We start from the raw sequence: 23033 nt of genomic DNA, 5'->3' as shown, positions 1-23033 counted from the left end.
CCAGTGTCCCAACTGACTTTGAAACTCATTCAGATGGTGCTTGACTTTCTAATGTACAGGTTGCCTAAAAGTACTTACCAGTATCTATGTTGCTTACTTTAAATGCTGGTTGTAAGAAACTATTTGTTACTCTGATAACTTACCTGTGATTTCTAAAGTTTACTATTACCTTGAGTATTGCTTAGATGTCTTACTGTATACATTTAAATACAATCACTCACCGGTAATTCTAACATGTTAGATGCCTTAGTATTTATAATAAATTATATTTTTTAAAGTGTATAAGTGCATGGTTGACTGTAGGAGTGCCCTACAGCCTTTCTCCCTCCTTGACTAAGCCTGGGCTGCTCAGCCATTGCTATCAAACCTTGTGGATTGTTCAGGCCAAATCTAATACTTGGAACCCTGTACACCTAAGTGTGAGTCTTCTTCAGTCGTACCATAGGTGGACTGAACTCCCAAACAGTTCTCTTGATTCTCTGGCTGTCACTACTGTGACTAGAGAGATTACTCCTGAGGTTCTCCTGCTTATCTGGGTGTTACTACTGTGACGAGGGGGATTACTCCCGAGATTCTCTTGACTTTTGAGCTGCACCAAGACCCTACCGGGTCTTCCGCTAGTCCTGTTGCATGTCAGGATAGCGTAGCCGGTTCTTCCTGTGGTGCTGGGCTGACTCAAGTTGCTTCAGCGCTTTTTGCTTCCTTAACTCTGCCCCCTGCTTCATACTTGCAGCTCTGCAGAGACTTGGGCCACACTGCTCCAGCGCAGTTGCAGGACTACATGGTTCACCAGCCTGCGGTCACGCCACCGCTGGCTTCTTTCCCACTGGTCAGGAGCTTGGCTTACTCCACAGCACTCCGCCGACTGTTCTTTGATGTCCCCGCCAGTGGGGGGGGGTGGATCAGCCTTCTCGCAGCTTCGTGTTCCCAGGTTCAACATTCTTGGGCTGGACTGGCCTCAGACCGGCTGCTCTCCTCATTTCCCAGTCCTTTCTCGCTCTTTATTCAATGTGGCTGGATCCTCCCCAGCGTAAGGGACAAGTTACTTAACCTGTAACTGTTGTTCTCCAGCATGGGTCTGGCATGGATTCACATGCTCATGAATATTCCCCGTCGTCAGGCTGGGAATCCTCGGTAAAGAAAAAAATCAGCATCAGTTTCGTTTCTGATCTGTCTTTCTTAGTAGTAACCAATCAATGATCTCTGGGTCATACTGCCCCCAGCCAATGACTGCCCTCTCCCTAAGCCCCGCCTCTGACAGCCATCCTCAGATTTGGTAGCACGCAAAGTGGCAGTATGACCAAGTGAAGAGCCGCAGAGGGGTAGGCGGGAGGGTTCGCATGTGAATCCATGCTGGAGAACAACAGTTACAGGTAAATAACTTGTTCCTTCTCCAGCATGGGGTCTGGCATGGATTCACATGCTCATGAATAAAAGAATACATAGCAGTATACACATGCACAACCACGGGAGGTGGCAAAGGCTCAACATTAGGCATTACATCCAAAACTTAACATAAGTAATTCTTACCTCCTCACCAGGCTCACCTTAGGCGAACAGGTTGCGCAGCACTGCTTGGCCGACCCTGGACTCCTCCCTGGAGTCCCGATCGACGCAGTAGAATCTTGTGAAGGTGTGCGTCGACCTCCACGTAGCAGCCCTGCAGATGTCCAGCAGGGGCACAAAAGACAGGAACGCCGTGGTAGCAGCGATCGCTCTGGTCGAATGGCCTCTCGGACGGCCGGGCAGCGGTCGGTTTGCCAACCGGTGACAGTGCATGATGCAGCCGGAGAGCCATTTGGAAATGGAAGTCTTCGAGAGAGCCTTCCCTTGATTCATAGACCCAAAGTTCACAAACGGTTGTGACGTCTTCCGAAAACTCTTTGTGCGATCCACGTAGAACTTCAGCGCTCTAGCTACATCCAGCGAGTGCAAAGTCCTCTCGGCCGGCGTCGAAGGCGACGGGAAGAAAACTGGTAACACCAAGGGCTCGTTGAGGTGGAAGTCAGACGGCACCTTGGGCATGAAGGAGGGATGCGTCCTCAGCACCACCCTCGTGTCATGAAAAGTCAAGTATGGAGGCTTGCAAGATAGGTCCTGGATCTCTCCCACTCGTCGTGCGGAGGTGATGGGCACGAGGAACGCTGTCTTCCATGACAGGAACTTCAAAGTCGCCGAATGCATAGGCTCGAATGGGGCCCCCATGAGCCTGGTCAGCACCACATTAAGCTCCCACGCCTGTGCAGGAGCCTTCACAGGCAGGAACGATCGGAATAGTCCCTTCATAAATTCCTTCACCAGGCGATGAGACCACAAGGACGCCCGTCCCGTAGTCCTGGTATATCGGGAGATGGCAGCCAGATGTATTTTGATGGAGGCGTGAGCTAGTCCAGCTTTGGCCAGCGACAGTAGGTACAGCAGTACTTGAGGGGCCGTAATCCGCAGAGGGTTAATCTTCTGTTCACGGCACCAGACAGAGAACCTCTTCCATTTATGTCCGTAACACTTGAGAGTTGAGGACGCCCTGGCTTTTGCAAGAACCTCTCTGCAGTCAGCCGGGATAGCGTACCCTCGAAACTCTAGTGATGCAGGAGCCAGGCCTGCAAGTTCAGCAACTGTGGGTCGTGATGGAGAATGGTGCCTCCTTCTCTGGAGAGAAGATCCGCGTCCGCCGGCAGCTTGACTGGTGGGGACGTTGACAAGTCCAGAAGGTCCGGGAACCAGATCTGCCTCGGCCACGCCAATGCGACAAGGATCATGCTGCACCTGGACTTCTTGAGCTGGTTGATGAAGCGGAGCAGCAACGGCAACGGAGGGAACGCGTATAGAAACAGGCTGTCCCAGGGGAACTAGAAAGCATCGCCCATGCTCCTCGGCTGCGGGAACCTACTGGCGAACCTCTGGCACTTGGAGTTTGTCGCTGTCGCGAAAAGGTCGATCCCGGTTTTGCCCCATCGTCGAAAGAGCCGATCCACCTGGTCTTGACGTAGTTCCCACTCGTGGCACGAGCGCAGCTCCCTGCTGAGTGAGTCAGCGATGGTGTTTTTTATTCCTGCCAAGTGGAAGGGAACCAGAAACATCCCCTGGGCGACGGCCCAGTGCCACAGATTCTGGGCCTCCTTGGATAGGGCTGGGGATCTGGTGCCCCCCTGCTTCCGTATGTAGAACATCGTGGTGGTGTTGTCGGTGAAGATCCTCACCACTTTGTCCTTGAGGGACGGAAGGAACGACTTGAGCGCCCAGGACACTGCTTGGAGCTCCAAAATGTTGATGTGGAGAGACCTCTCCTTCGGGAGCCAAAGGCCTCTTGTGTGGAGATCTCCGGTGTGGGTCCCCCCCCAACCCTCCAGAGAGGCATCCGCCGTCTCCTGAAACGCCGGGGTTTGAAAGTCCGTGCCTGTAGTGAGGTGAGCACGGGTACTCCACCATAGGTTCGCCCGACGGAACTCCTCGTCGAGAGGGATCCTGTCCTCGAAGCAGCCCGTCGCCTGAAACCAGCGGGCGTCGAGGAACTCCTGTAGCGGACGCATCCGAAGTCTGCAAAGGGGTACCAGATAGATGCATGAGGACATCCCGAGGATGAACTCGATGGACCTCACCCCGGCCACGTCCGTAGCTAGCAGGCGCCGCACCTTGCCCAGGATGGTCTTCGTCCTCTCCTCTGACGGGGAGGCCAATTGCCCCACTGTATCGAGCTTCGCTCCCAGAAACCGTGCTACTTGCGACGGAACCAGGTGGGATTTGGGGTAGTTGATGGCGAACCCCAGTTCCAGTTCCGTGAGCAGCCGGACGGTCCTCGCTGTGTGCTCGACGGCGAGTTCTCTTGTCCTTGCCCGGATTAGCCAGTCGTCCAGGTAGGGGTAGACGTGGATCCCCTGCAGGCGCAGCCGCGCTGCTACTGGTGCCAGGCACTTGGTGAATACCCTGGGTGCCGACTTTAATCCGAAGGGTAGGGCTCTGAATTGGTATTGGCGTCCCTGAACCACGAACCTGAGAAACTTCCTGTGCCCTTTTAGAATGGGGATGTGGAAGTAAGCATCCTCCAAGTCCAACGACGACAGGAAGTCGCCCTCCTCCAGCTGTCCCAGCACGTGCCGGAGGGTGACCATCCTGAATTTCTGTGCCTTGATGTACCTGTTCAACCGACGCAGGTCCAGGATGGGGCGCAAACCGCCTGTCTTCTTTCTGACGAGGAAGTATCTTGAGTATACTCCGGAGCCCCGGAGCCTCTTGGGGATGAGCTCGATGGCACCCTTCTTGAGCATCGCCCTTACCTCCAACAGCAGTTGAGGGACGTGATTCTCCTTCCTGGCCACGGGAGGAATGCGAGGGCACTTCTTTTGGAATTCCAGCGAGTGCCCGTTGGCCAGGGTGTCCAGCACCCAACAGTCGGTGGAGATGGACTCCCACATGCTGACGAACTTCGTCAGCCGGCCTCCCACCGGGTGCTTAGGTGGGGTCCCGACGACACGACCGGGTCAGTCTTGCTTGGAGGCGGCCTTTGCGACTTGGCCTCCTTGGCGATGACGGCGGGATCCCCCCCTTGCTTGCCGCGACCTCTGTAGGCTTCCTGGGAAGAGGAGCGAGCCGCCTGGCGGTATGTGGAAGAGCCACCGCAGGATCCTTTGGAGGCACCCTGTCTGCCTCCGGAGCTCCGAAAGGGCCGTCGTTGTTGAAGTACCCCTAAGGCCCGGGCCGTCTCCGAGTCGGTCTTGATGGCCTGGAGAGACTCGTCCACCACCTTACCAAAGAGGATGTTGCCGTCGAACGGCATATCCAAAACTCTGGTCTGGACGTCCTGGCGAAAGTCTGTCGCCTTGAGCCATCCTCGTCGCCGGAGGCAAACTCTGTTGCCCAGTTGGCGAAATCTGTTAACGGCAATGTCCGTTGCCACCGTTATGGTGTGATCCAACGCCACCTCGACTTCCTGCAGAATTTGTAGGGCCTCCGCCCTCTTGTCGTCAGGTAGGAAGTCTAGCAGGGGAGCTATCTTGAACCAGAGCTCCCTGTCGTAGCGGGCCACGATCGCTAAGGTATTGACCGCCTTAATCGTCGCCGCCGCCAACGAGATGACTTGTCATCCCATGGAGTCCAACTTCTTGCTCTCGCTGTCTAGCGGGGAAGTGCAAGTTGAGGCCGCTGCACCCGCTGCTTTCTTCTTAGCCGCTGCCAAGATGAGAGTCCGGCGTGGGCTGGGCCCTGAGGCACAAGGGGGCGGCATCGGGGACTTGGTACTTCTTCTCGTACCTGTCCCTCTTGGCAGGTGTCGTGGAAGGGTTCTGGAGGACAGCAAGCCCCTCGTCCCAGACGTCGTCAAGCAAAGGCACCGCGAGGGCCATCTTCCTCTTGGCCTCTCGTCGTTGGTAAAGAAACCCTTCCTTTTTTTGTTCTTCAGGGCAGAGCTGGAAGAGCTCGGATGCCCTGGTTATCATGGCGTGAAAGGAGCCAATTTCGTCGGCTGGAGAAGCCCGCGGGGCGGGAGACAGGATGTCCATTGTCCTCACCTCTTCGATCACGTCAGCAGGAACCGCCCCTGGGATCGAACCTCTCGTTGAGGCCTATGAACCTCTCCTTGAGGCCCTTCTCGGTTTCCACCAGCTCCTCCTCAGAGGCTGATTCCGAGTCTCTAATGGCCACCGCCCCCCCCCTCTCTTTTTCCGCCGGGGACTTCACGGGGGTCTTAACGATGGGCTGGAAAGATGATTCCCTCCGCGGAGGCAGGGATACTCTGGGCCCAGAGGCCGTTTCCACTGGCGTAGTCTCAGCTGGCTTCGCCAGGGTCGCAGCGACCACTTCGATAGAGGCCTTTGCAGGCTGAATCAAAGCCCTCACCACCTCAGGTGCGTCCTGGGCCTTCGCCTTGGGGGGAGGGTCAGCGCCTCGCTCCCCCTTCGAGATCGACCGGGGCCGCTCCAGCAGCTTACCCGGGTTCTTGGAATTCCTCTTCCCCGAACCAGAGCGCTGGCTCGTGGTTGAACGTGCCGGGGACGTCGCGCCCTGCCTGGCAGCCGAAGAGCCTGACCTTTCGGCGCTCCCGGTCTCGTGGTGCTTGGCCTTCTGTTGGGCCCCCGTCACTGGGGCGCCCTCACAGGACTTAGAAGCCCGCTCAGACTTTTTCTTCGCCTTCTCACCTGCTGTGCCCGTCTCCAGCCAGGCGGCGAGGCGGGAACAATGATCTTGTTTGGTCCGTTCCGAAAGGTTCTTGCAGAACGCACAGTCCTTCTCCACGTGCGTCTTGTCCTCATGAAGGCAGTAGAGACATTGCGAATGCTCGTCCTCCTTGAAAACGTTTTGTAATCCGCATCCAGGGCAGTGCCTGAATAGCTTGGATCCGGGCGTCGAGCTTCCCTTGTCCTGGGCCACGTCCGTTGAGGTAGGCCGCAGATCTTCCTGAATCCTTCAAGAAGCGTAAACTCGACAAAAACTTCACCCTTGAGGGGCGTAGAAGAATTCCGAAACAGGTCCCCGTTATCGCAAGTAGAAACGGTGGAGCTTGAGGCTCGATTATACCAAACAAATGAGAAAATCTGAAAAAGCACGAAAACGCAGCAAAAACTTGAGAGCTAAAGCACGAGGACTCCCAACACTTGAGCGTGCGGTAAAAATCTAAGGATGGCTGCCAGAGGCGGGGCTTAGGAAGAGGGCAGTCATTGGCTGGGGGCAGTATGACCCAGAGATCAGTGATTGGTTACTACTAAGAAAGACAGATCAGAAACGAAACTGATACTGATTTTTTCTTTACCGAGGATTCCCAGCCTGACGACGGGGAATATTCATGAGCATGTGAATCCATGCCAGACCCCATGCTGGAGAAAGTCAAAGTCCTTCCTTACTGTTGTTGAGATAATCGTTATGCCTCCTTGGGACCAACTCTTCTCAGTACTGTGGTAAGGTAACCTATTACTCTACAGGTTTCTTTGGCTCTTCTTCGTCTCGGCCATATTAATTTGTGAATCAAAGGCAGAAGAAAAATTACCATAATAGACAGTAGTGTTAACAAGGACTTGGTCTCAAGGGGAAATGGGTTAGGTAGTTATTTCATGGAACGGGAGTCTTTATCCCCCTAAAGGGAGTCTCTCCAAGTGAGGTTCTGCTTTCCACTACCCCTAGGGGCGAATATTGGGAAGCGGCCGCACCTCCCTAGCCTCACAGGGAAGTGCTCCCCCCCCCCCTCGGGAGAAGTGACGAGTTTCTGTGAATCATCACAGCACTCACCAGAGGAATCTGCGAAAATGACCATAACAAAAGCCATTTCCTAAGAAAAGCAGCCCAAACAAGCCAACCACTGGGAGACCACTGGGTTGATAGCTGGCACAATATAAATGACTATTTAGATATAAGGATCAATTTTAAAGACAGGCCCAAAGTTAAAAATAGGTTTTTGCTTTAAAAACATTGTGGTACATTTCTGAAGACAATTCAATTGTTAGGAACCTCACAGATTGGGTATCATTGAATATTTCGGGCCACTGCCTGACAACTCTCAGGCCCCCACATTTAGAGTGGTGGTACTGCTTCTATGGTGATGCTACAACATTGGCGATGAAGCGACTCCTCAATCAAGGAGGACAATAATTTGGACTGATACTCAGTTGAAGTCAGATTGCACATAGCTTGCACTCTTCACTTTCTTCTGCATCAGCGACCCCCCTCTGTGCTCTCCTACTATTCGGTTTTCATCTTTGCACATTCCGTGTATGCTCTTTGGGTGGGGTGTCCTCGAACTTCCTTGTCAGGCCTCCGGCTCAGTCGCATGCACTTGTGTGACTACTCCCCCTTGCTTCAGACTCCCTGCACCATGTATATACTCCCTCAGTCCCCCCCCCTCCGTGTCACCTGTATGCTGTGTTTTGTCGGGCCCTATACTGCCCAAATTGCCCTCAACCCCCTGCACTTGCCAATCATGGCCCATGATTGCGATGCTATCCTCCAATGCCTATAGATGGATTCATTGTTGATGCTTACTACAATGCTATGAAGCGCCATGAAACATACATATAAAGAATACACACAAGCACACTTGTATAGTTCATACCCCACCAAGTTTGACAGAGTAATTTCAGTCTCTTTAAATATATTGCCGGAAAGCATTTGAAAAATAGCAGAATTACATAGAATCGGGTCTTCGAGCACACATACCTGCCGAATGCCCTGAATTGTCAAACAAGAGATCTACTAGGTCACTGCCGGCCTTGCTGCTACTGGGTGCTCCAGAGGCCTGAGAAGAAACCAATAAACAGCATTAAAAACCCACAATAAAACCTTTGCTAGCAAAGTGGGAATTCGACAAATGGGTGCAGTCGGTCAGAGATGAGCAGGCTCAGGCCTTAGCTTAAGCACAAATGTTTGGGAGAGTGCGTGTCTATATCCCCCATATGGACACAAGCACCTGTAGTTTTAGAACCGGGCAGGCAATTACTAATCAAGAGGCAGCAAAGATGCCTCAAGGTAAAATGTGGGGCCTGCAACCATGACAGTCTTCACAGTCTCTACTATTCAATATTGTCTGCTCAACTTTGCAGTTTGGGCAATAACAGACTGAACACGTTGAACACCTTACCCAGCAAATTACATGGATCCGAGGTATACTGCCAATTACCCATGTAGCATTTTTGGTTTATCTCCGAACAACTCACCAGATCCTGTTTCTATACTATGCTAGGCAATCAGCAGTTCACGTTCAACTGAGTTTGTGTCCTAATATTCAGTTAATTGAAAACAAGAAATCATGAATCCGCATCTTTCAAGACATTTATTGGAGTTTAGAAATATTTTGAATGATTGGAAGTAACAGATGCTTTTCAACTAGCAATATTCTTTATTTTCTTCTATGATTGAAACGGCTACATTGTGCAGAAATAATCTGTTTCTTTCTGCATGTGCAAACAAATATAAAAATAAATAAAATAAATACAAAGACTCCAGACATGACATTTTTAATGTTCCTGACATCAGCAAGTCATAATAAATCAAACCTCGATTTGTTAAACCGAATTCTCAGTGTTGTGCTTTGTTTTATTTGAACATTTCATTTTTTTCATATTAAATATTGACATTTTAAAGATTCTGAATATGTAATTATTGTTTCAAGTTATCTTAAGTATTGTTCATGATGATAAAAACAGATTGAGATTGAAAAATTCTACTGACTGATCTCAATCAGTGGTCTATTGGAATGCCAAGGCGCTAAACTACCCAGTTAAAAGGAGGACAGCGCAGACATACTTATATAGGACCAAGGCAGACCGTTTTGCTTTAGAAAACATCTACTTGAGGTCAATAAAGGTTATGTTCTCAAAAGACAATCTATAGTGCTTCTGTTTCGGATTTAGGGGCGTCATCCTTCTTGTGAGTGGTCTGCGACGCACAGTGAGGGTTGTGTGTGACAGTGAGGGCAGATATGTTCTGGTTCAGCTGACTGGATTGGTGTGGGCCTTATGTTGCGGATAAGCCCCTAACCTGGGTTTAAAGACCTTTTATAGAAAATGGGCTTCTGATGTTTCAGGGCTGGCCAAATGTGATTTTGGGCCAAGATTTCAATCTGATGTTGGACTGTACAGCAGATCACTCCCACAGTGATCTATGCGAGAAGCTGGGGGAGGTTTACCTTTTCGTTGGGGTTCTCGAAATATTCTGCTTATGTGACACGTTAAGATGAATTTCCAAAATTAAGCATGGGGGTGGATTTTGGGAGAACAGGAAAGACACTGAAGTCTAGCCAAACCCAATTAGGGAAGTGTGACGAATGGTTTAAGTTACTTACCTGTAACAATTGTTCTCCAGCAGGAGTCTGGCATGGATTCACATGCTCATGAATATTCCCCGTCAGGCTGGGAATCCTTGGTAAAAGAAAATACTTTCACTTAAAAACTATTTCTCCTCTAAACCAATCACTGTCCTCTGGGTTATACTGGCCCCATCCAATGACAGTCCTCTGCCCAAGCCCCTCCTCTGGCGGCCATCTACATATGTGGTAAACACGTAAAGTGGCAGTATGACCATGAAGAGGGGCCAGAGGGAGGGTTTGCATGTGAATCCATGCCAGAACCACCCTGGAGAACCATAGTTACAGGTAAGTAACTTAAACCTTCTCCAGCATGGGGTCTGGGATGGCATGGATTCACATGCTTATGAATAACAAATACATAGCAGTACAACATTACACAACAACGCGAGGTGGCAAGGCTCAACAGAAGCAATTAACTTACCTCTGCAACAGGCTCACCGCAAGCAAACCAGTTGCGTAGCAATGCTTGGCCGACTCGGGACTCCTCCCTGGAATCTCTGTCTATGCATCAGAACTTTGTGAAGGTGTGCGTGGACCTCCACCTAGCAGCCCTGCAGATCAGACAGGAATCCCTTCATTGCATCAATCGCTCTGGTGGAGTGGGCTCTCGGACAGCCGGGTAGCGGTCGGTTCACCAACCGATGACAGTTCATGATGCAGCCGGAGTGCCACCTTGAAATGGAAGACTTGGACTTGGGCCTTCCCACGGTTCACAGGACCAAAGTTCACCAACACTTGTGAAGTCTTCCAAAAACTCTTTGTGCGTGTCATGTAGAACTTCAGGGCACGCGCAACATCCAACGAGTGCAAAGCCTTCTTGGCTGGTGACTATGGTTTTGGGAAAACAGGTAACACCAAAGGCTTGTTGAGGTGGAATTCGGATGTAACCTTCGGCATGAAAGAGGGGTGCGTACGCAGCACCACACTCGATTAGTGGAAAGTCAGTATGCTTGCAGGATAGGGCCTGGATCTAACCTATCCTTCTGGTAGAGGTGATGGCCACAAGGAAAGCAGGTTTACATGATAAGAACGAGAGGGGCCTGATGGATAGGTTCGAAAGGGGCCCCCATGAGCCTCATCAGAACCACGTTGAGTTCCTACGCGGGAACAGGAGCCTTCACCGGCGGGAAAGATTGAAAAATTCCTTAACGAGTCTGTGTGACCAAAGTGAATATCTTCCAGGAGACCTGGGGTAGCGGGAGATAGCTGTCAGTTGTACCTTGATAGAGGCGTGCGCCAGTCCGGCCTTAGCCCAGGATAGCAAGTATGGAAGGATCTGCGGGGCCGTAGCCCTTAGAGGGGTAATCTGAGACCGGCACCACATAGCGAAACGCTTCCACTTGTGACCGTAGCACTTCGACGCCCGGCCTTGGCGAGAACCACCTTGCAGTCCACAAGCAACTCATATCCTCCAAACTCTAGGGCTGCAGGAGCCAAGCCCTCAGGTTCAGCGATCCTGGGTCGTGATGAAGGATTGCACCACCTCCTCGGGTAAAAAGATCCAGAACTACTGGCAACTTTACCGGAGGAGACACCGACGGGCTCAGAAGGTCCGGGTACCAAGCCTGCCTCTGCCATACTGGGGCGATGGGTATCATCCTGCACTGATGCTGAGTGTGTTGACGTCTCGTAGCAGGGACGGCAATGGATAACTCATACAGGATGCACCCCCCAGGCTCCTCGGTTGTCCAATCGGCTGTCAAACGTCTGGCACTTGGAGTTCGCCACCGCAAACAGATCGATCTGGGGGCCTGCACCATTTGATGAATAGGCGGTCCAGCTGATCCTAGCAAAGCTCCCACTCGTGGCAGGAGCACAGTTCTCTGCTGAGGGAGTCTGCAATGGTGTTCATGACTCCCACAAGGTGGAGAGGGACGGGGAACATCCCCCTGTCCGACGGCCCAGCGCCACAAGTCCTACGCTTTGGATAGCTTTGGGGATCTAGTGCCTCCCTGCTGCCCGATGTAAAACATGATGGTGGTGTTGTTGTCCGTGAAGATCCTCACCACCTTGCTTTTCAGAGACATAGGAACGACTTGAGGACCCAGAATACTGCCCGTAGCTCCAGAATGTTGATATGAAGATCCTTCTCCTCCGGCAGCCACAGGCCTCTGGTGTGCACTCCCCAGCCTTCCATGGAGGCAACCGTGGTGAAAGTCACCTGGTATGGGGGGGTTTTGAAACTCGTTGAGTGATCTTGTCCGTGAATCCTCCGGACACCTGTATCCAGCGGGCGTCCAGGAATTCCTATAAGGGTCTCATTTACTGCAAGGCCGGACTAGGTAGATGCCGGAGGACATCATGCCCAGTAACTACTTGATGGCCCGCACTGTGGCTGTCTTCGTCGACGACAGCCATTGCACCTTTCCTTGAATGGCTGCTATCCTCTCCTCAGAGGGCGAAGCCAGGCAAGCCACCGTATTGAGTGTTGCACCTAGGAACAGTGCGTTCTGTGATGGAATTAAGCAGATCTTTGGATAGTGGACAGAGAATCCCAGATCCGTCAGTAGCCGGACGGTCGCCTCCGTGTGTCCAACCGCCAGCTCCTGCTAGCGGGCACGAATCAGCCAGTACAGGTACGGATAAAGAGGATGCCCTGTAGACGTAGATTGGCCGCCATTGTTTGCAGGCATTTCATGAGCACTCTGGGGGCAAACTTCAAGCCGAAAGGTAGAGCCTTGAATTGGTAGTGCTATCCGTGCACCACGAAACGTAGAAACTTCTGATGTTTCTTGTGGGACATGGAAGAAGGCATCCTCCCGTTCCAACAACGTCAAGAAGTCTCCTTTTTCCAGGTGGCCAAGTACGTGCTGCAAGGTGACCATACTGACCTTTTGGGAGTTTAGGTATTTATTCAGATGTCATAGGTCTAGGATGGGCCTCCAGCCCCCTATTTGCAATAGACATCTGGAGCCCCGGAGCTATTGGGGAACTAGCTCCATCGCCCCTTTTCACAGCATGGCCCGTACCTCTCCCAGGACCGGAGGGATGTGCTGCTCCCGACGGGTAACCACAGGGATCCGCAGACACCTGCATTGAAACTCAAGGGTGCGTCCTTGAGCAAGAGCATCCAGCACCCATCTGTCAGTGATTATCTTTCTCCACTCGCTGACGAACCTAGTCAGCCACCTCCCACCGGGGTGCACGAGTCAGGGCCCAACGTCTTGGTCTGTTCAGCCTTGCGACGGCGTCCTGCCCTGCGGACGACACTGTCCTCTGCTACTGTAGGCCTTTGAATGGCCTCTACAGGCTTTCTGCGTTGTGGATCTGGAAGGCTGTCGGTACGATGTGGACAAACCTTTTGAAGACCTGCTTGACTTTCCCCTGGAGGAGAGAAAGGACGAGAAGTGCTGCTGGAGAGTGCACAGGGAACAGGCCATCTCTGTATACGTCTTGATGGCCTGGAGCGACTGGACGACCTTCCCAAACAGATCCTCTCCATCGAAGGGCATGCCCAGCGCCTTCACTTTGACCTCCTGATGGAAATTCGTGGCTTTCATCCAACCTTGGCGACCAAGGAAGACACTGTTCCCAATTTGCTAGAACCCTGTGTCGGCGACTTCAAATGCCACTTCCCCTTCCTGGAATAGAGTGATTGCCTAAATCATCTTATCGTTGGGGAGGAACTCCAGAATCAGCCCCAGTTTATACCACAACTACATGTTGTACCTGGCTAGGATCTCGAGTGCGTTGGCCGCCTTGATAATGGACGCTGCAGTGTAAATCACCTTTCCCACGGCGTCCATCCTTTTCCCCTCTCTGTCCAGAGGGACCAAAGATGACTAGGACGGGTTGGGCGAATGTTTCCTCATGGCTGCCGATACTACCGAATCCAGTGATGGCTGCGACCTCAGGCACTTGGGTGTGGAGTCCGGCAATCTAGATTTCTTCTCCAACCTATCCTGTTTGGCTGGAGCCGTGCAAGTGTTCTTCATGACAGCCAGGCCCTCTTCCCAAACATCGTCCAGAAGGGCCACCGACATGATAGTCTTTCTCTTGTCCTCACAGCTCTGGTACAAGAAGCCCTCCTTCTTGGTTTCCTCGGGCACCAGCTGGAATAGCTCGGAGGCTCTGGAGATCATGGAGTGGAACGATGCCACCTCATCCGGTGGGGACACCCTAAGTGGAGCATCCAAATGTGGCAATTCACTGTCCACTACGATGATATCCTCATCATCCGTCATGTCCGCATCCGTCCCCGTACCTGGGTATGCTGGGAGAGAATGGACCCGACATGGTGACAGAGGGTGAAATGCAGCAGTCGGATGATGCTTCCTCTTCTTCACTGGAGGCTGATCAGGGACCACAGGTACCAGAGCCAGAGGCATCCTCATCTGGATCCCTGACACCCAAGTGTGTTGAGCCAACAGAATATCCAAGGAAATGTCCCCCGGCTGAGAAGGCAGAACAGGAAAACTTGGCCATGCATCGCTGTCGTCCTCTTTAATGTTCTCGTGGACCGTATGCAAGGACTCCTGATCATCGTCAGGGCGAGACCTCCATGGTCTAGGCGATTACCTGGGAGGGCTCTTTCAGCCCTCCACTTTTTCCCCCTTAAGGGTCTTGAACCAAAGCCTGAGCTGGTTTCACCCCTTCTGGCGTGCCTGCAGACTTTGCCAAAGTCACTGCGGCGGTGTGGCGCCTCGCGGGTAGGGACATCTTCTGAGCCATGGGGGCTACGGACGCAGGATCAGCGCCCTTAGTTGCCGTGGCAGTAGCAGTCGTTGACAGAGTCGCCAGTAAGGTTTTAGCCTGTGCCGCTTTAGCTTGCTTGGTCTGTTCGGCCTTCTCCCCCGTCCACGGCTTCTCAGATTTCTCACCTAGTTTAGCCGGGGTAGAGGACTTACTCTTCAAAGAGGAGCTTCACCGTCGGCTGGCAATCGAGGCGGAAGGTGATGCTGATCGCGCCCTATCCACTTTGGGACTCACTTCCGCTGTGAACCCGGTGGACTCGACTTGCAGCTCTTGGCCTTATTTTAGGCCCCCACGGATGAGGCGCCCTCAAAGGACTTAGAAGACCGCTCTGCGGACCGGCCAGCCCTGGGTGAGGCATTACCCTGCTCGGAGCACGTGTCAGAGGCCTTGGTGTTAAGCCATGCTGCCAGCCTACTACGCCTGTCCTTTGTCGTCTTCTTGGAGATACCAAGGCATATCTTGGACTCTGTCTCCTTGTGGTCCGGGTGGAGGCTGTAGAGGCATTGCAGGTGCATGACCTCCACAAACACATTCCGCAGCCCGCATTTGGCGCAGGGCCTGAAGAGGCACCATCCCTCCTCCTCAGTCATGGTCGAAGGGCGCGAAGTAGGCCCAAAGGCCTTGTAGAATCTTCGCCCCTTGAGAGATGCAGAACTTCAACAACGGTTCCCCGCTGTCGGCAGATGAAGAAAAGAGCACACTGGCTTCTTTGAAACAAAAATAGAACATTTTCTATCAAAAACACAAAAAACCTAGGACTGTCATTGGATGGTGGCAGTATGACCCAGGGGACAGCGATTGGTTTAGAAGAGAAATACAATGTTTAAGTCAAAGTAAAACTTTTTTCTTTTACCGAGAATTCCCAACCACACGGGGAATATTCATGAGCATGTGAATCCATGCCAGACCCCATGCTGGAGAACTAGGGAATTCGTCCCTTCTCTCCAAGAGGGAACCACCCCTTTTGGGACTAAAGAAGTGAACCTGCTATATCTAACAGCCCCTACAGAACAGGGGAAACAAAAATCCAATGGGGGAGATCCCACCTACCCCCCCCCCCCCGACTCCATTAGCAGAGATGTGTGTGAACCCCTTGGCTCAGGAAGCCAACGCCATCATTAGTTATTTGGGAGTTGTGCCAAATCACTGTGGGAATGTTTTACCCGATTTGGTTTCTGAGCCTGGACTGTTGCAATCACAAAAGCAATTGAGTATTCCATCGCCTTTCAGAGACTGATATATAGGTACTGTAAAACCGACACGAAGGAGAGCCAGAAAGTGAGCTAGAGGTCAGTATGTAAGACTGCAGAGCCAAGATGCAGAGGGGTCCATCCACATTTGAGGTGGAGTCAGGAAACAGTCCCACACTGACTGGGTGGAATGCAGAGGAGCGAGGAAACCCCCAGTGAGCTGCTCCCTACAACGAGGCCGAGATCTGGAGTAGCTCAGTCAGCCGCACTAAGAAAAGATGTGACCACCTGAAACTTGGTTGACTACCACCCAGTGGATCCAACGCTGAAATCCTGCCAGGAAAAGGCAGGAAACACAGATCTGCAGACCGACACCAAAGACCAGAGAAGTCGGAACCGCGCTGCCACCTCCACAGAGGAACGTCACCACAATGAGCCTGGTATGTGGCAAGTTCAAGGATTCTGGAGGAGGGTAGATCGATCCAGACATACATCAAGATGGGGTGAGAAAGTGACAGGCCCAAAAGAGGCAGTGAGAATTCTTGCACCCTACGCCAGGTTGAGAAGGCGAAGAGACAAGGAGGCAACAGGCTTCCTGAGACAGAGTGAGAATCTGAAAACCCTAGGCCAAGGTGAGAGATTAGAAAGAACGAGAGGGGCAGAGTGCCTGAAGAGCCCAAGAGAGCAAACAGCACCAGCAGTGCTGAGAAAGTGGATTCCCCATTAGGGCGTGTGAAACCAGAGACAGCAAGAATGGGTAGTAACCAAAGGGGTTCCGAGCCAAGGCAAGAGGCCATTCTATCCAAGGACACTTTAGAACTGAGCAACAGGCCTGAAGGCCTAGAGACATTCATGTTTCCCTTATGCCACGGGCAGGAGGCCCTAAGGAAACCTATGTGCTGGAATTTTAAGACTAGCAGAAGCCCCAAAGACATTGGTTGGTGACAAGCTGGGACAATACAGTGCTGGTCAGATACCAGCCAATAGGGAAAGAGGCTTTCAAGTATTTTCATTTACAGTTCTCCTTACTTTGCAGTGGTAGAGTTAGGATCAGGCCAGTTAGATTTCTAGACCGAGGACATCTTTACTTTTGTAAGACATTCTGCCGTGCACCCTTTTCTCTGCTTTCTTTCACAATGGGGACCAGAGTGGTAGGATTAGACCAAGGTGTTGCACCAAAATAAAAGCCTTTCAGTACAAAACACAAGGAGCTGCTTGTCTCCTGATTCTGACTTGATTTACAGAAGGTAGCAGAGCAGCAAGTCTTAGACTCAGGGGGGGTGTGAGAGTGGTTTAGGGCTACAATTAGACAAACAGAGCATTCCAATAATTTCAGATAGGCAGAGAAGAACACACATATACAATGATTTATTAGGCCATTAAAACACAAATAAGCAATGAAGTCTCTAGGTAAGTATCATCCCAAAACTACTATAAAATAGATCTATACAATCACTCTTGTGACTAGATAGAAAAGCATTTTATTCAAACACAGCACAATACAGGTAAGTAGTCCGGTGCAGAAAAAACAGTAACACTTAGAAGGAACTCTAGAATAGTTCCCCAATACTTTGTAAATCCAGCCGTGAGACGATTGGAGCCTACTCCCCTAAAGTAATCCGCTCCAAAATATATACTTTGGAGGTAGGTTTGTGATTGGACGATGCCAGTGGTTGGGACTCCTCGTTCCAAAAAGTTAAGGAAAGGTCAAGTAAGTAACTCTCTCAATCCAACTATACTAGGGTAGGTCCAGGAGGGGATCCTTGACTAGATCACCACCGATCTAAGTCAGGAAAGAGATGGGAACAGGACTTTACGCCCATGCAACCCTGTGGAGAATTGGGGGGAAGAGAGAGGGGAACACATGTTAACTTACCCCCTTAACTCCGATTTCTCCACATACTGATAAGTTTCACATAATGTGCACAAATCAATTGACGTAAATGTTAAGGCTTTACATACCTCTAGTCAGTTCACCAGTCAAAACAAAGCAAAAAGAAAGGGTGTCCCATAAAGCTCAATGTGAGGAAAGCAGCAAAAGAACATTTCCTAACATTCTATTCTGCAGCAAGTGGTTCATCCTCTAGAATGAACTACATCTTTTTTCTAGGATTTTATTAATTTTGGGCAAAGCATGGATATTTATCTAGGAGCATGCTAACCTATGCTTGGCAATGCCTGGTGAGGGCGATCTGAAGGAGAGTACAAGGTCATTGTTCCTTTAATTTTTTATCACAGATTGCACAAGGTTGAGCAGATTTTATAGAAAGCAAAGCAGTTCTTTGGAGAGAATGAGGTCTCAGTCAGCATTCGGGTGGTTTTAGTTGTACTGAAGCCATTTTTGGAGAGGTGAACCTATTAGTTGTGCCTCCTGCCTAGGCAGATCTAGATGGAAGACCAAATGGTAAAGGATGAAGAGCAGAGATTTCCTATGTCCTAGGTTGGAAAGAACAGAGAAAAACTGTCTGGTTGATGGATAAAGCAGACCTCATTTGCATTCCGAAAAGGCCGTTTTTTTACACCCATCAGCAATATTGTGATCATGGCGATAGGTCTTGAAGCTATTGGCCAGAAACCTTTCAGGGTAACATGGGGAATGATGCATAGAAACAATCCAAGCAAGGAACGTGAACTTGGTTATTGCAGGTCAGGTGATCAATGCAGAAATCAGGCTCTTCAAGGTGATCTACGGAGAGGTGTCAGTCCCTCATCCACCAGCCCCGGAACTCTTAGGTTGCCTCTACAGTCTGGGGCAGAACATGAAGTATTACTGTATAAGAGTAGGCATCCTCCATCTTAGTGTTGTGCGGAAATGCCAATGCATGTTGCACTTCAAAAGCCTTAAGTGTCGCGGCTCACGCACGCCCCATTAACTTGCTGCAAAAGCATCCAACAACGTGGCTTAAGGGTCAATGCGCGCTGGCAGCTTGGCAGAAGAGACTGCTCCCAGGACTCCATGGCCCTCGCCACACTGCCGTCATGGGGGACACCATGTTGGGCACTTTGCACATGCGAGGGGGACCAGTGGATGGTACGCACAGCGCGGGTCATTGCCTGGGGCAAAGACCATGGTGACGATGGGCCTCTGTGCCTCATGCTGGGTGGTATAAAGAAAAGCACCGGGCTGCTCGGTCACGTCGCAATACTCTGACCCCTTTAGGTGGTGCTGCCCTACTCCTTTCCTTTTCCTGCCTGCCTTGCCGTCCCCTAGCCCAGATGTTCCTTGCCTCTTGTGCAACAGCCTCCTGCTTTGCTTCTCTGTTGGTTTCCTCCTCTTTACCATGTGGCTCCTCAGTGTTCCCTATTGTTCACCTAACTTTATCTGCCATAGTTTACCAGCCCTGTATTACCAGCTACTGCCGGAGTGCAACCCCTGTCAGTGCTTGCACTGTCCTGACACCACATTAATCAGGGGTGGCACATTCTTTGTGGTGTTGGGACGAGTTCTGTCCTTCCTGATCAATTTCAGTCTTGACCAGGGGAGAGTAGGGGCCCTACCTCACTGCTTGTCAACCTGACCAGACAGGGATTGTGTCATTGTGGAGACAACAGATTGCCTGAGCCCTGGATAACAGGTGCTAAAGGGCAGTGAGGGATGCAGCACAACAATCGGTGTAAGTATAAAATTGGAGCTCAGAGTAAATCAGCAGTGGAAAATTGAGAGACTTGCTGCAGCCTAGGCTGTTGCAGATGTCAGACAGCTCAATGGTGTGCCAGCCATTTTGTGGTGCTCTGCTCAATCCCCATTTCAACTTTATCACTCTTAAGATTGCTTGAAGACCCTGTCCGGACAGAATGAGGGGACGAAGATTATGGACAGATGGTGCGAGGATCTTGCTATATGGAGCTCTGTTACTCAATGGAAAAGGCTCTGTGGCAATCCACAGAGCTCGAAACTCGATCAGTGATTGAGACAAACGCACCGGCATGTCATATCTAGGTACCATTGGAAGGCAGCAAGAATGTTCTGGATTGGCCTGTTAAATCTCAGGCTGTGTTGGCACTGTAAGAGTGCTGGTTCTTTATGACACAGGTTCTGCATCTGTGTTTCCCCCGATGTGATAGACAGGACAAACCAGCACCAACCTGCCTTTGAATGAGGGACTGATCATGCAGAAGCATTCATCCAGGGCAGTATTTTGAAGGCCCTCTCAGATTCCCATCTTGTAGGGAGGACGTTCGTAAAAATGTTTCGTAGGTCCTTTATTAAATCATGCAATTTTGATGATTTATCGATGGCATGGATCCTTTGGAACATACTGAACATACTAAACTACTGCTTGCATGACCAGGCTGGATGCAGGGGCATGGGGTATGAATACCATTTTGCAAATGGTCATTTGTAAGAGGCTGCCCAACAAACAGCTGTGATAAAGTACTTAAGGTGGGCTTATTTTTGTTTAATTGGTCAATATTCCTGAACCGAGGGTTGATCTATTTTAACTGCAATACTGTTTACTATGTTGGTTGCTAGGAGCATCAAATCAGTTTCACTAAAGTCATAGATGGCACAGGAATCACTCAGTTCAAGGGTCTGTATGGAGTTTTCACTTAGCCCTACAGCCGTTCGGTTCACTCATCTTCAAATGCAGCTTATCCCCAACTCGGGTGTCCCTAGCCCTTGTTTAGTAGATAGTGATTGTTAGCCCCATACAGTATAATCTCTAACTTCTACTTGAAGGGAGGATCTAAAGGCCAGATGCCTCCGGGACTTTCTAAGACTGTTCCTACTCAACCCAGTGGTTAGTGTTCTACAAGGATAGGGAATGGGCCTTGCAGACACCCTGGCAGATTCGCTCTTAAATCTCTCACTCTCCATGCTCTACTCTCCATACCTCTAACAACTTTCTAGCTGCACCCACTTTTATTCTCTACTGTCCCTCCAATGTCGCTCACTCCTTCTAAGCCTCACCTCCATCCTTTGATGTTGCTCCAACTTCCTCCTTGCTACCACTCCCTCCACCACCCAACTTCTACTCATTCACACTCCTTTCACTCAGTATCATACACTTCACAAGCACTCCCTATCCTCAACCCCCCTAACCATACCAGCACAGATTCTCACACTGCAGTACCACTTCCACTCCTAAGCCAATACTGCACTTTCTCCAGAAATCGCTTCCATGCATCGCTGCTATGCCCCCCCCCCCCCTTGCTACTGATCTCTTGGTTGCTCACCTCCTCCGCAAATGACCTCACTCGAATATTCCAGTGCCCTTTGTGGGTCTTTTATCATGCTCTTCCTTTCTGGATTGGGCCTCTGTCCCTCTCCTATCAAACCTCCTCTTCCACGGTCTTGGTGTGTTACAGAAAGACATGCATTACTCACTGTAATAGCATTTCCGATGGTGGTATCTGCTTAGATTCACATGCTGTGCATATGGTCCGACATCCAGTGGTAACCTTAGAGTATTGCATCTAGACTTTCGGGGACCAACAGGGAACGTTGGCATAGGCGTGTCTAACACTATCCCTATCGTGACGTGTAGTGTACCCAAAATCCCTCACGCGCAAAGGTCCCTCCGATTGTATTTTTCATGCCATGAGGGAGCCCAAGGCTATTGGTGAGTGAGTACATGAAGAGAGAAAGTAGTAAGACGTTTATGTTCCTTCCACCCTGAGCGGGGCGGTCTGGAGGGCGCATGTGAATCTAAGCAGACGCAATCATCAGAAATGCTATTACGGTGAGTAATGTATGTCTTCTGATGCTTGTTAATCTTCTTAGAATCACATGCTGTGCATAGACTAGCAGCAGTACCCAGAGTTGGAGGTGGGTTGTGAGAAGGAACAGTAGAGAAAAGATATCTTAGTACTGCTTGTCCCACCTGAGAATCAGACCTAGAATAGGTGTCTAGGCAATAGTGTTTTGTAAAGGTGTGTACATAACTCCAGGTTGCCGCTTTGCAAATGGACTCTAGGGGAAGATTTGCAATGAATGATATGGAAGACCCAGTGCCCTGACTACAGTGTGCTCTAGGCTTGAAGGGCAGTTCTCTCTTAGCAAGAGAGAAACAGTGTGATGCATTTGACAATCCACCTTGAGATAGCTGATTTAAAGCCAGGAACCCCTTCTCTACCAGCTGCCACTGAAACGAAAAATTGGTTTGTTTTCCTCAGTGGTTTCGTTCTTTCCAGGTAAAACATGACTGCCCTGCGCACATCTAGTGTGTGTAGGCTTCTTTCGGCCATGCTAGTGGGATTCTGGAAAACGGTAGGTAGCTCGATCGATTCACATGGAACTTGATGAATTGAGGCGCAAATCTGGGATGAGTGCGCAGAACTACCTTATCCCTGTGGACTGTAACAAAAGGGTCTAGAACAGAAAGAGCCTGTAGCTCGCTAACCACTCTAATAGAAGTGATGGCCACTAGGAAGGCCGTTTTGTAAATGAGGTGTTTTAGACTTGCTTTATGCATTGGCTCAAAGGGAGATCCCATGACTTTGGTTAAACCCACATTTAGATCCCATTCAGGAGCTGGGTGAGAAAAGGGGGGATGAATCCTCTTAACCCCTTCCATAAAAGCTTTAATCACCAGTATTTTCCACCACAACACCTTCTATTGTGACGTGGTGTAGGCTGAGAGAGCAGCAAGATGAACTTTTAGGGAATTGAAGACCAACCCTGTGTCTAACAAATGGGTTAGGTACAGCACAATGTGTGTGGGTGAGCAATCAATGGGATTGACGCCCTTGGTATTACATCAGATGACAAACTGTTTCCATTTGCTGGAATAGCAATAGCTTCAGGGAAGCATAGCTTCCCTGAGAATGTCCATGCATCTCTGAGGGAGCTGAACGTGTCCAAACTATATGACCTCAGGAGCCAGGCTGCTAAATTCAGAGTTTGTGGGCATGGGTGTAGGGTCTCCCCCCACCTCCCCCTGTCCTGAGACATGTTGTACGGGCAGGGTAGTTTTACTGGTGGGGAGAGGGACATTTCTATTAGATGAGCGAACCAGGTTTGGCGGGCCCACATGGGGGCTACCAATATCATGGTGACTGGTTCCTTGTGCATCTTGTGCACTATCTTGTTGAGTTGGGGATTCTGGGGGGTGGGGGGGGCGGTCGGATGGTCTAAATAAATTTCCCCGACCATGTTATTCAGAGACCGTTCCCCTCTGAGCAGTTCTGGGGGTACCTGGAAGCATAGTCTTGGCATTGGGCGTTCTCCTGAGTTGCGAACAGGTTGATCTCTGGGAAGCTCCATTCTGCGGAGACGTTGGACACAATGTCTTCATGCAGACGCCATTCGTATTCTATGGGCAGTGGGAAATCTCTGCTGAGCACGTCTGCCAGAAGATGAGTTCCCCTGGAATGTGTTGGGACAACAGAAACATCTAGTATTCGAGAGCCCACAACCC

The 23033-nt window shown here is 50.6% G+C and overlaps 1 protein-coding gene across 1 annotated transcript in view; it reads right to left on the bottom strand.

The window, feature by feature from the left end:
- Positions 1-23033, bottom strand: part of CLINT1 (clathrin interactor 1) — a 780718-nt gene that overhangs the window by 387584 nt on the left and 370101 nt on the right. The window contains exon 8 of the mRNA XM_069653921.1: positions 8140-8218. Within this exon, the coding sequence (XP_069510022.1) occupies positions 8140-8218 (79 nt within the window). The remainder of the gene's footprint in view (positions 1-8139; positions 8219-23033) is intronic.

The sequence above is a fragment of the Ambystoma mexicanum genome, chromosome 3q (assembly GCF_040938575.1).
Source record: "Ambystoma mexicanum isolate Mex_15411 chromosome 3q, UKY_AmexF1_1, whole genome shotgun sequence".
Classification (NCBI taxonomy): Eukaryota; Metazoa; Chordata; class Amphibia; order Caudata; family Ambystomatidae; genus Ambystoma; species Ambystoma mexicanum.
The sequence above is the reverse complement of the archived record's forward strand: the minus strand, read 5'-3'. Positions and strand labels throughout refer to the sequence as shown.